Consider the following 13,155-nt stretch of genomic DNA (forward strand, 5'->3'; position numbering starts at 1 on the left):
AACCTAGTTAAGTGTTCTTCCTTGTTTTTTCCTTATTTTTTAGTCTTTTTATGCAAGTGGAACTTGTTTTTTAAGGATGTTTGTACATGTTTTCTTTCCTGTTGTTTTTGAGTTGTGTCCCATGACTGTATCATTTGCTATTTAAATACAAAATATTATTCTTGGATAAAGAAAGGAGCAATGCAAACGAAGGGGAAGTGTGTCTGTTTGATCCATTATCTCTGTCTCCCTCTAATCAGAGTTCACTTCTGCAGGTCAGATGTTTGATACGAGCCACTGTCACAGACCTCCGTCATCTTTAGTGGCAGTGAAAAATGTATTCAAGATATCACATTTTATTTTGACATGAAACCAAATACAGCATCTGAAATCATTTACATTTGAACAAAAGCACCAACAGCAGTTCAGAAAGATAAACAACACTGACATCGTGTGGACACTTTAATAACACCAGCTTCAATGGAAACTGCAGATTTCTTAGTTCCTACTTGGGATGGACATTTCAAGCCAAAATACTATAATGTCTGCGTGCTGTGTGTGTTTACATTTTACAGCCATGCTCACTCTCTGTGAATATCTCCGGTTCTGAATTTCATGCAACTACACATTTATTTCCAGAGACTGTCGCAAATGTTTTCAACTTCTTTCACTATTTAATGCAGTTAGCATTCTTCTTCTTGTTATTTTATATGGGGCGCCGTTTGTAAAGTTGTGCACACTGGAAATAACAATTCTCCACATTTAGCTCTTTAATGTCATAAAATAAAATTTAGAGCTATTTTTATTATCTTTTTCACATTTAATTTTGTTGTGACAAATATATCTAAGTTAAAATCACTGTTAAACCTAAATGTTAAAAATAAATCTAAATGTTGAATTTAAATCTAAATGTTAAATGTTGCTCTGTGATCCTAAATATTTAGCTGATATGTAAATTCACACTCCCGCCCAGCGGAAATACCAAAATAAAAGCTTCATAAAGCGATAAAGACTTAGCAATAGCATCTTATCTTGTCCGTACCATAAACTGGGTCAGTTCTGTCTCTGAGCGTTGTGAAATATTTTAATGGTTCCAAAACTGCCTCCAATATTTTCTGCTAAATCAGTTCACATTAAAGACTGCGGGCAGTCCGGTTAGTAACTAGAAGGAGTCATTAATCAGAGACTTTGGTTGGGATATCTCGTTTATCTTTTAGATTTATCTGTGATTAAACATATCAGAACAAGAATAAAGTGATAAAGATCACAAATTTTGCTCTAAATGTGATTTTAAAAAAGTGACTTTTCATAATTCACACTAAGTTTTTATGATGTTTTGGAGCTAAATGTGGAGAATAGTTGCTGTTATTTTTCAGTGTGCACAACTTTACAAACATCACCCCATAATTTAATGCAGTCAGCAAACAGCTTTAAGACACTCTTTAGTCACCGCCTGGCAGGAATACTGTATTACAACCAGGCACCGGTAAAAACAATATATATATATATATATATGTATAAAGAGTACTTTCAAAATGAAATAACATTCACATTAACTCTTCGATTTTTTAATAAGTGAACGAATATTCAAGAATTTGAAAATCATGACCCATCCCTAGTTTCTACTGTTTGTATCCTTTACCATCGAGTCATGAAGCCGGAGACATCCTTTCCTTTAAAATTAAAGACACCTGAATCATTTCATTCAGCACAGCTTTGTCAATAAATATTAAAATGAACTCATGTTTCAACTGGTCGGCACTACTGCTGCTTCCAAACATGCAAGCTAACTGAAAATGGTTTCAACTTGACAGAAAACATTAAAACAGTACAACATACAGTAGTTTCAGTTCACTAAGGTTGTTCTAGAGGGGGAATTTCAACATAACATGATAAATGAACAGTCACTGTGAAGTCCTCTGCTGCAGTCAGCACTTAAACAGTCCCAACAGATCACACTTAGATTTCTGCCGCTGGAATCTGAGGAGATCTGCCTCAGGTCACTGAGGGTCAGGATAAAAAACCTTAATGTGAATGGCAGAGTTATTACGAGTACGTGTCATCGGTTCTGCAGCCTCATCCGGATCATCAGGCTCCAGGTCATCCACAAGCTCCACCGTGGAGGTGTTAGCTGCCAGCTGCAGCACCCCCTGGCTGCTGGTCTGCAGCTGGAGGGCAATGTTGATGGCTCTGTTGATGGCGAGGCCTAGGCCGTGGACGCAGATCTCTCTGTGACCCCCACCTTCCAGGAGCTTCTGACAGCGTGCCAGCTGAGCCCGGAAGTCCGTCTTCATGTTGACATAGACATCGTTCCGCCTCTTTGGGAGTTTCCGGGGGAGGCGCTTTCGAAGTGTGTACTCTACGGGGTCCATCTCGACTGTAGTAGAGGTGGACTCAGTGTGCACCGGGGCGGTCTGAGGAATAGAAGACATTCCTGGGTTGCGTGGCTCAGTCATGTTTGTCAATGGATGTCTCTGCTAAGGAAATAAACAGGGCTGAAAGAAGAAGTTGGGGAATAGAATTAGTAACAGATAATTAATGTGGTCATGGCACTTTAAACCTTCAGGACTCCGACAGAGAGAACTCTCTCTATTAGCTGATCATGTTTGGATTCATCGTGAGGTCATCACAAGCACATTTCCATCTTTCACATCTGGACAGTAGTCCTGATATAGTGATATGTAGTTTCATCTCCCATACAGCAGAGAAAGCAAAGGATCCTCACAGGTGTGTAACATGGAGCCAGGTGTGAGAGCAGCTGATTACAGGTACTCACATCACTTTAACTGAAGAGCTGTCTGAGTACCTCTACATGTTTGGTTGTTTTTAAATCACTACTTTAACGTTTACTGAATTGCTTTCTGTTAGACATATTGTGCTTTTGCTTTCTCATAGATTCACTTACTGAGTCAAACATCCCAACACATCTGTGATCTGATGGGATGTCAAATCTGAAACAAACCTCCAATCTTATGAATTGAACTGTTCTTAATTCAAGTCAAAGTATCTCATTACACTTAACATAAGCAACACTGACAGGACCACTCCAAATATAAATCTTATTTCAATTAAGTCAAGAGTCAAGTCAAGAAGGATTCAGGGTTCAGGGCTCAGAGGATATTGAGATTCAGCCATAGTAACAACCCTGTCTGCACAGCCAGTCGTGAGTTCTGTATGCAGGGACCATGTATAAAGTTCAATACTAACAAAAGATGCTGCTAGAAGCTCTCCATGCTTCTTATCACTTACATGATGAGACCTTCAGCTCTTCTTTAACTTACTCACCTCAGCCAAGTACTGAGTACTGAGTGGCTCAGTACTTATCAATGAAGTACTTGAGTATATTACCAGACTGGAAGTTCAACTTCTACTGAAGTAAAATGTGATTAATGTGACTGTATCTTTACCGAAGTAGAACATCTGTGTTCTCTTTCCACCCTCTGTACAAAACATGATGAGATTATGGATTATCTTCTGTGCTAGTGCAGATTAAACTAACGTAGTCTGCTCCCCACCCTCACCAAATATCAGCAGCGATTATCGATTCTCTTCTTTCGACATGAATGCATGTGAATAAATATCCAGAATCGCGAGGTCACAAATCTAAATGCTGAGTTAGCCAAACAACATTAGCTAGCTAACGTATGTATGTATGCTAAGGTAAGAAACATAGAGAGGTGAAACATATATATAATTTTAATTATCAAAAGCACCCTTACCTACAGAGAATGTTCGGAATTAACACATGTCCTTCAATACATCACTGATATTTGAGACGCACGCATCTGTTTCACAGCTGCACTCTCTTCAGTCAGAGGGGTGTTGATTTTCTGCGTGACCCGGAAGTACAATGACGGGCGGGGGGATCACTTCCGGGGTCATCTTTCAGTAACAGCAGATTCACAACAAGAGTCAACCAACAGTGAGTAATGAGCATTTTATTATTTAATTCATACAGTCTATGGTCCTGTCTCTCAGTCTTTTTGGTCAGACATAAAAAAATAAATTAAAAATAAGTTCCACTAAAAATAACTGATGTTCCATCCTTTGAATTACATCATATTGTTCATTACATGCATTAATATTATTTTATTACTGGGTAAATACCATGTCCATTGTTCAAAGTGGAGAAAATATTAGCCCTCCTTTCCTGGTTTTATAAATGATTTTAAGTTATTTTTTTCGACCCTGGTTAGATGCTATCTATATTTCATTGCTTGTTTGTACCTGTTACATGCTCAATGACAATAAATTGAATCTAATCTAATCTAATCTAATCTAATCTAATCTAATCTAATATATACGTATGAGTATATTTGTATGTATATGTGTGTATGTGTATGTTATATGTATATATGTTTTCTAATCTTTTCCCACTATTACAAAAGCCAAAACATGAAAAGAAATTTGAAATGAAACGTCGCCTCATCACAAACTGTTTTCTATAACGGACTGTCCAACTTTTTGATTGCCTCTTTTTGTGCCTCTGCTCTGTTTTCTTTTGTTTTCCTTACATGATTCCCTTTTTGTTCTTTCCCCTGTAATTGAATGCAATCTGTGTTTACCATCCTCATTGAGAGTTTGTAATTTTGTAAAATGTTTGATAAAAAAATTAAACAAAAAAACGAACAGTGCGTAATGTGATCAAAATTAGTAAAGTGATCATAGTGAAACAGTAAGACTTATGTTGGGCATATAACAGTATAACAGTAACCTACTGCACTTTTGGTTTTTTTGCATGAAATGCTTTTTAACTAAATTAAAAAAAAATCTAAAATTTCTGTAAATGAGTATAACTATCATTCTACTGCCAAAAAGGCAGACTAATTTGATAAACTAAATCATTTTCATTTTGAGTACTTACAATAATTTTATTCCTTTATTGTACAAACGGTTCATCAAAATGAGTAAAATGCAACAGAACAATTCGTTCTTTTACACAAATCACAACCTACAATCTACTTATATAAGTTTACACTGTGGGACGATGTGCTGACGTAGCGGGATGCAGCAGGAAAACACAGTCAATGCGACGTCTACCAAATATGATTCCCAATGCGGTGAGTAGTCTGAACTTTATTCATATCAACATACCATAATTCTATTTTCGTACTTCTAGAATGTACTTGATACTGTCAGACCAAGCAGCAACCTCCGGTCTTAAAATATGAAGCCAATGCAGAAGTGTTAAAAACTGCAGTTCATGGAGCGTCTACTAGAGGCTGGCTGCAGAAACACCACAAACCACATACACAGCCATTCAAAGAGAGGATCTTTACAGCAGAAATAAACATGTTTACAGCCTGGTTCAAAAAACAGCTTGGGTCTGTGTAGCTAATTTCTCTATCAGCACACACTGTACGGGTGAATTTCTTTATAAAGTGACAGTTCAGAAGATATTAAGATTATTATGCTTTGCCCAAATAAGGACATGACTGACTTGACTGACAGAAGGGCACGCTGTAGCTGTTAGGGAGGAGGCCAAAGGTCCGCCTCTTTACCTCACACTAGCTTGGACGAAGTTAGGTTGAGTTCAGCATTTCCAATATGGCACCCGCTGACGATCGCCTTCAGAAGAGCGCTGAGGAACAGATGGGTAATACTACATCCATTAATTTTACAGTATGTGTCAGCCCTATATTCATTTTTGACAATGTATCAGTTTTGATTTGATTTTGATTCGAAAGTCTTTATTTTCGAACATACACAAATACACATACACTTACACATACATATATATATGTATATACACATACACATACATACATACATACATACATACATAAATACATGCATGCATACATACATACATACATACATACATACATACATACATACATACATACATACATACATACATACATACACATATTGCTTTTATAATATACCAGATTATATAAATGTTTCATTATAAATATTTAAATTCAGTCATTATATGTCATTGCCTTTATATACTTTTGTGTTTCATAACATACATACATGCATACTAAATAATAAATAATGGTCATTTCCAGTGGCGTACTCAGGATGTTTGAGGGGCAGGGGCGAAAACCTAAAAAAAAAAGGGCACCTTCTTACAAACCCCTGTACTCACAGTTCAGTGTTAATTTAAATGCACTCGTGCGGCAGAAACAAGAGGGACGTTAGGGGGTCCTCCCTCGGCACATTTACAGCACCTAAAAATGAATTCCCTGCGTTTGTGGTGAATATTTTTGTGACCAATTGTGGTGAGCAATTTTCTTGTGACAGATGTGTTTAAGTTAAAATCCCTGTTAAATCTAAATGCTTAATCTAAATGTTAAATGTTAAATATAAATGTTAAATCCAACAGTTAAATATAAACGTTAAATGTTGCTCTGCGATCTTAAATATTTAGCTCATATGCAAATTCACACTGCCGCCTAGTGGACATACCAAAATAAAAGCTTCATACGATACAGACTTAGCAATAACCAACTCCAATATTTTCTGCTAAATCACTTCACATTATGGACAGCAGTCAGTCCAGCTAGTAACCCGTAGGAGTCAGTAATCAGAGACTCTGGATGGGATATCAGCTGTGTGATGCTTTTATTTTGGTACTTCCACTAGGCGGCAGTGTGGATTTGAAATTGCATATTTGCATCACGGAGCAACATTTAACATTTAGATTAAACATTACATATTTATATTCATATTTATATTTAGCAGTTGGATTTAACAGTGATTATAACTTAAATATATTTGTCACAACATAAATAAAATGGAAAAGATCACAAGTATTCCTCTAAATGTGATTGAAAAGTGACTTTTAAATATTCACTCTGCGTTTTGATGACGTTTTGGAGCTAAATGTTTTGTTGCTATTATTTTCAGCGTGCATAACTTTACAAACGGCGCCCCATACCTCACATCTATTGGAACCATGCACAGTCTTAAATTTACTACAGAACTGCTTATTGACCACGTCTTAGACCGTTCACATCGTCCGTTAATCCGATTAGAGCAGAGATGGGATTAGCCACAAGGCAGATGGAACAGCCAAGACTTCATAACTGAGTCTTGGCAGGGGACTTTACCCACACTGCACACTTACAGGTATATCTCTGAGCTTAAAAGGTGCATAAAAAAAGTGAGTACTACTTGGTGCTTTTATGCAAGGATTCAAATTAGGAATGATGTCCATGTGAAGAGAACTTTAAAGAGGCAGAAGAGAAGGTAGACAGAGGGGATTAAAAAGGATTAAATTGAAACCAAGCCACGAATGGACACATAGGGACCCACTAACCATGAGACCTCAGCAAGAAGGCAACACATGTATTTACCAGAGGAAGAAACACTTTGGATGACTTAAGAAGGTAAGTCAAAAAAAGAATTGATGTAGTTTCCATTCCTGTTGTCTGAGGGAAGAGATGACAACCGTACAGCTCTGTTTACCAGTTATACTCAAGAGACTGTTCCTCTTTGTTTTGCACTGTAGACATAAGCCAGGAGGTGTTTCTTTAGATTAATAAATGTGAACGTAACAATCATCACAATGATTTCTGAAGGATTGAACTCAAATATTTTGGCTTCTCTTTATTGCTGCAATTCAAATACATTTTCACACGGTACTGTTTTTTTACTTCAATGTGGACGAAACGTGATGAACAAGAAAAGGATAACAGAAGACATGTTTGCTGTTATGACAGTTTAAACACCAGAGGTTTTTGATGGACTGAATCTGAATTCAGAGACATGACTCCCCCTGTGGTGGACGAGACAGCAGGGGACCTCCCTGTCAGGGACGTTGGACTGTCAAGGAGGGGACTGATTCCAATAGTCCAAGGTATGTGTGTGACTGTGTACATGTTATAAATCATGCCATAAATGCAATGTGGGGATGTACCTGAGTTTGTAATGGAAGTATATACACTGTGTTCCAAATTATTATGCAGGTAACCTTTTGTTGAAAATCTGGAAGACTGATGTTCAGAAAGAGACAGTGTTTTAGTCCGATGTATTTAAGGCCTTGTGCTTTCACAAAACCCTTTTAGTTTGAATCTACAAAGCTCTCTTATATTCTTTATCACAGACCACGTGTATATAGGTGTGCCACATTATTATGAAAGTCCCACTCAACCATGGGCAAGAAAAGTGACCTGACCAAAGAGGGAAAGAGTCAAACTGTCAAGAGTCTGAGTAAGAGGGAATCTACCAATGATATAACCAAGAAATGACAGCGTGACCAAGAACCATAAAGAGATACATTCAATAAGTCAGGATGGGAGAAAACCCAGAGGAGAAGACTGTTGAACATTATCAAAGTGAGAACTGTCAAGAATCAAACCAGAGGTTGATCAAAGACCCTTAACTATCAGTCAGGCTGTTTTTAAAGCTGTGGGGCTCGATGATGTACCCAGGTCTACTCCATGTAGGACGCTAAGACGAGTGGCAAAGGTCCAAAAGGAAAAGAAAAGACCTCCACTGAAGAAAACACATCAAGGAAAACGACTGGAATGGGCTCAACAACACATGAAGGCTGACCTGGTTGGATTTCAAGTGGCCATGCTGCTCCAACTGGACCACAACATCTACAAGGCGATGGGGCTGTCATTGTTAAAGATGAACCTGTTGGTCCTTTCTGGGTTCAGGATGGTGTAAAAGTTTCCTTCCATGGAGGAAAAGAGAAATCAGCTAAAGTGAAGAAGACGCTCATGTTCATGCAGCACAATGCACCGTCACATGCCTCACGTTATTCCCAGGACAGGACGACATCTCAGGGCTTCGAAGACGATCTCCTCATGAACTGGCCGGCCTGCTCACCTGATCTCAACCCAACTGAGAACTTGTGGTCAATAATAAAGAAGATAATTTACAGTGATGGTGAGAAATACAGCTCAAAGAGCATCTTTGGAAAAACATACAAGGTACAGCTCACAGAGTCAGCAGAGAAGTCATCAGAAACTAAATCAGTTTACAGTGACCTCTGACCCTCACTGAAAGAAAAGGAGGTTATATTGGACATTCATAATAATAATAATAATAATAATAATAATAATAATAATAATAATAATAATAATAACTGGTATTTGCAGATGTCGGGAGGGAGAGAGTTCCACAGAGTAGGGGCTGCCACACTGAAGGCTCTGTCTCCAAAAGTCTGCAGCTTAGTCAGGGGGATGGAGAGGCGACCCAGGTCCGTAGACCGTAGGTTCCGGGATGGAGTGTGTTGGTGGAGGAGGTCAGCCAGGTATTTGGGGGCAAGGGCATGCAGGGATTTGTAGGTGAGGAGGAGGAGTTTATAAGAGATACAGTACTTACCAGGGAGCCAGTGGAGGTGAATGAGAGTGGGGGTGATGTGCTGCCAGGGCTTAGTGTGCGTGGGAACCCTGGCAGCTGAGCTCTGCACATATTGGAGTCTGTCCAGGGCATTGCTGGGTACCCCGAACAGGACTTCATGCAGTAATCCAGCCGGGGGGGTTATGAAAGCATGGATGAAGGTCTCGGCAACTGAATTGGAGAGAGATGGACGCAGACGGAAGATGTTCTTCTTTTTACCACACATTTGAAGAAATATATTCATATATATCTGACTTCTTAACAAATTTGAAAACGACTGTTAACATATTTTTTTAAATATTCACAGAAATGCAACTTGCATAATAATTTGGAACACAGTGTAAAATCAGCTCTTGTCTGCAGTGTTCAAATGTTAGTTAATAAAATGTGTTGAATTCCCATGATTAAACACTCAATAACTTGAGGGAAGTACATGACTTCATTGTCTTTTCGTGAATTCCACCAAAGAAATGTAATTGTTTATATTTCTGTTCATTGAATTTATTCTGTCTGTATCTGTGATATCTCAATTCTGTTCTTCTCAGACACTAAACAGGATTTAAAGCCATGGAAAAGGAATCATGTTTTGAAGACCAAAGGTGAAACCACTGAACGGCGCTCTTCCTTTGTCATGTCATACATTTCAGTCTTTGAATCAAACCTGGACAGAAGCATATGACCTGCTGATCTGTATATATCTTTCTCTCTCGGGCAGACACTCAGCGCCTGTTTCGGTTTCCCAGAGAGCACCTGGAGGACCTGTGTCTTCGACTCCAAGAAGAAAACAGTGTGCTAAGACAACACACTCGTACACAGGAGCAAAGGCTTCGCAGGTAGTACATGAACATTTCAACATTGTGGCATCACTGTCGGAGGCTCCTTCATGAAGCTGGATTAACCTCCTCTTTCCCACAGAATGTCCACCAGACTGATGCGTCTTCACCAGGCCCGACCTGGGTCCAGCGGTATGAAGGAGAGGGGCATGGAGGACACCATACAGGAGCTGGAAGCCCATGTGGCTATGCTAGAAAGCCAGAAAAGGGTCTTACAGAACAAACTGAGCCTGGCCAAGCAGCACATTTTAGACCTCGGAGGACGCACACAATACAAATTCAGTAAAGGTGTGTGCTGTGTACAAAACAAAGTACAAGAAGTGAGGCCAGGGGAGACTGCTGCTGTCCCTTCTTTCTCTGACTTTCTTTTCCACCACAAGGTAAAACCAGGGACATGGATGATGGAGTCAAGAGAGCACCTCAGACTGCCCCGCCCCGCTATGGCCCTATGTTGGAGGACACAAGAATGGAGATGGAGAGATTGTAAGGATGTGATTGCATGATACAAAGCATCAATCAATCAATCTTTATTTGTATAGCACCAAATCACAAAAAACTTTAGCTTTTACAAACAGAGCAGGTCCAGACTATCTATCTATTTATGTTCTATTGTTAACAAAGACCCAACATCAAGACAGGATCAGATCCAGTCCCATCTTACAGACAGGACTCAGTCTGATCTCTTCTTAATCCACCATGAGCAGAGCACTTTGCAGCATTTAGCAAGTTACAGTGGCAAGGACAAACTTCCTTTAACAGGCAGAAACCTCCAGCAGGACCAGACTCATGTTAGCCAAGCATCTGCTGATACTGTGTTGGAGAGAGGGATAGAGGACAGTAAGAGAGAGAGAGAGAAAGAGAGAGATGATAGAGATGAGACGGATGGTAGTAGTAGTATCAGCCGGAGTCTGGACCGTCTACGGCAGCTCAGAGGAACCTAGGAGACAAGGGAGCTCAGGGACTCCCGAAAGGTCTATGGTTAGTAACTTTAATGGGACAGGGAGAGTTAAAGTTAGTGATGAGGGGGTTGGGGGGAATGGGGTGAGATAGGATCCCAGTGTGTCCATGTGCCAGTTCCCCCAGCAGTCTAAGCCTATAGCAGCATAACTAAGAGCTGGTCCAAGCCTGATCCAGCTCTAACTATCACAAAACGAAAAGGACTTAGAACATTTGGAAGTATATTGTTATATTGTATTATTTTATTGAAGATAACATTGATTTGAAATAGCTTTTCATTTACCCAAACACATACTGTCTGATGAAGAGGGGAATACCTGAACAGATCAGCTCCTAACAGTTTTTACTTTCGTGAAACAATAGTTAGAAATGAACCTTAAAAGGGTTTGTATGATTGTTGTGATAAATACATTGTGCATTTTAATAAGTAGCTACCCTGTCCAAGCATGTAACATAATGATATTCAGCTGTGTGTTTGAAGTAATAGATAATTAGTCCTGTATTTCTTCTTCTTTTTTCACCTTTGCCTTTTGTCACTGTAGGCTTTTGTCACTGTTCTATTTCCCCCTACTTTCTACTACACGAGTCTTCTCTTCTGTCGCAACCTAACACACAAACCCTCAGTTACCCTGACCCCCCTCTTAACAGCCTCTTTCCCTTCCAGTAGGCCGAGTGTGGCCGAGCAAGTGAGGATTGCAGAACTGGAGCTGACGGCCCAGGCGCTCAGAGAGAGAGAAAGGGAGATCGAGGAAACTGTGACTGATTTAAGAAAGCAACAGTCTGAAAGACACAGGTGGGCGCAGCACCAATACGACTGCTTACATACCAGCTGGTGTAAAGGTGGCTATCATTTTTTGTCCAAGAACCAGAGCAATAAAATGAATAATCTCAATCTCCTGTCTTTGATAGATTAACCATAAGAGATGACATTGACCTGATCCGTTTACAAAAGCAGATGTCAGACAAGAGCACAGCCCTAAAGGTCACCCAGGAGAAGCTGAACAACATGCAAGAGGTGAAGTGGACTTATCTGTCAGTCATTTATTGTCCTTGATCCACAATACTTATAGTTAAAATACTATAATCTTTCTTCTAGGCCTACGAGGACCAGCTCCAGGAGGTACCTACCCTATTTCATATGTCATACCTCTCAATCTTAAATCAAAAACATTTCATGAAACATGAGGGGGATTTTAGGGTCTTGCTCAACAACACTTCAATCAATCAATCTTTATTTGTATAGCACCAAATCACATCAAACATTATACAGAGCAGGTCTCGACCGTACTCTCTGTTCTATTATCAACAAAGACCCAACATCAAGACTGGATCAGATCCAGTCCCATCTTACAGACAGGACTCAGTCTGATCTCATCTTAATCCACCATGAGCAGAGCACTTTGCAGCATTTAACAAATTACAGTGGCAAGGACAAACTTCCTTTAACAGGCAGAAACCTCCAGCAGGACCAGACTCATGTTAGACACACATCTGCTGAGACCGAGTTGGAGAGAGGGATAGAGGGAGATGAAGAGAGAGAGATGATAGTGGTGAGACGGATAGTCGGATAGTAGTAGTAGTAGCAGCTGGTATTCAGCATGTGGGCCTGAGATTGAACCCTCAACCACAATGAGCTACAGCCACCATGTGTGTATGTATGTATGTATGTATGTGTGTGTGTGTGTGTGTGTGTGTGTGTGTGTGTGTGTGTGTGTGTGTGTGTGTGTGTGTGTGTGTGTGTGTGTGTGTGTGTGTGTGTGTGTGTGTGTGTTGTTGTTGTTACACTTTAGAGTCAGAGATCACTGAGAGAAAATCAGGAAGCTCTCCTGGACAAAGTGGAGGAACTGACAGAGCAGCTGAAGCAGGAGAGACAGAGAACACTGGCTCTTGAGGGTGAACTCACCACCTCCACTCTGTCTTCACAGACTGTTGACAAGGTTAGGCATCTGTAGTTTACTTTATAAATCCAGTCCGAAAAAGACAAGAAACACTTTTCATGATTGAAGCTGTTTACCTTACTTTCCTACAGCTACAGGAGAGAATATCCGATCTGGAAGGAGAGAGGGATCTAATAAAGGAAAACTAT

General features: G+C 39.7%; 2 protein-coding genes across 3 annotated transcripts in view; one reads left to right on the plus strand and one right to left on the minus strand.

The window, feature by feature from the left end:
* Window positions 1–319: 319 nt before the first annotated feature.
* Window positions 320–3,836, minus strand: pop7 (POP7 homolog, ribonuclease P/MRP subunit). Of its 2 annotated transcripts, none has more exons than XM_034677014.1 (2): window positions 3,699–3,836; window positions 320–2,474 (listed from the first exon to the last, which is right to left on the minus strand). In XM_034677014.1, exon 2 carries the CDS (start codon window positions 2,433–2,435, stop codon window positions 1,980–1,982), a length of 456 nt encoding a protein of 151 aa, XP_034532905.1. In that variant the 5' UTR covers window positions 2,436–2,474; window positions 3,699–3,836; the 3' UTR covers window positions 320–1,979. The 2 variants fall into 2 exon arrangements, with proteins under 2 accessions (XP_034532905.1, XP_034532906.1); XM_034677015.1 differs by having other exon boundaries at window positions 1,532–2,474; window positions 3,703–3,836.
* Window positions 3,837–7,644: 3,808 nt separating this feature from the next.
* rpgrip1 (RPGR interacting protein 1) overlaps window positions 7,645–13,155 on the plus strand; it is a 20,122-nt gene continuing 14,611 nt past the window's right edge. Inside the window, exons 1-10 of the mRNA XM_034676764.1 lie at window positions 7,645–7,786; window positions 9,825–9,878; window positions 9,995–10,112; window positions 10,195–10,400; window positions 10,493–10,595; window positions 11,734–11,862; window positions 11,979–12,084; window positions 12,166–12,189; window positions 12,860–13,006; window positions 13,099–13,155. The exon at window positions 13,099–13,155 is cut by the window's right edge and continues 17 nt beyond it. Coding sequence (XP_034532655.1) covers window positions 7,696–7,786; window positions 9,825–9,878; window positions 9,995–10,112; window positions 10,195–10,400; window positions 10,493–10,595; window positions 11,734–11,862; window positions 11,979–12,084; window positions 12,166–12,189; window positions 12,860–13,006; window positions 13,099–13,155 — 1,035 coding nt within the window. The 5' untranslated portion in view covers window positions 7,645–7,695. The remainder of the gene's footprint in view (window positions 7,787–9,824; window positions 9,879–9,994; window positions 10,113–10,194; window positions 10,401–10,492; window positions 10,596–11,733; window positions 11,863–11,978; window positions 12,085–12,165; window positions 12,190–12,859; window positions 13,007–13,098) is intronic.

This window comes from Notolabrus celidotus, chromosome 23 (genome assembly GCF_009762535.1).
Source record: "Notolabrus celidotus isolate fNotCel1 chromosome 23, fNotCel1.pri, whole genome shotgun sequence".
Lineage (NCBI taxonomy): Eukaryota > Metazoa > Chordata > Actinopteri > Labriformes > Labridae > Notolabrus > Notolabrus celidotus.

Bases quoted from the DNA above. Each gene is read 5' to 3' on its own strand.
- pop7 (XM_034677014.1), bottom strand. From the start codon at position 2,435: ATGACTGAGCCACGCAACCCAGGAATGTCTTCTATTCCTCAGACCGCC.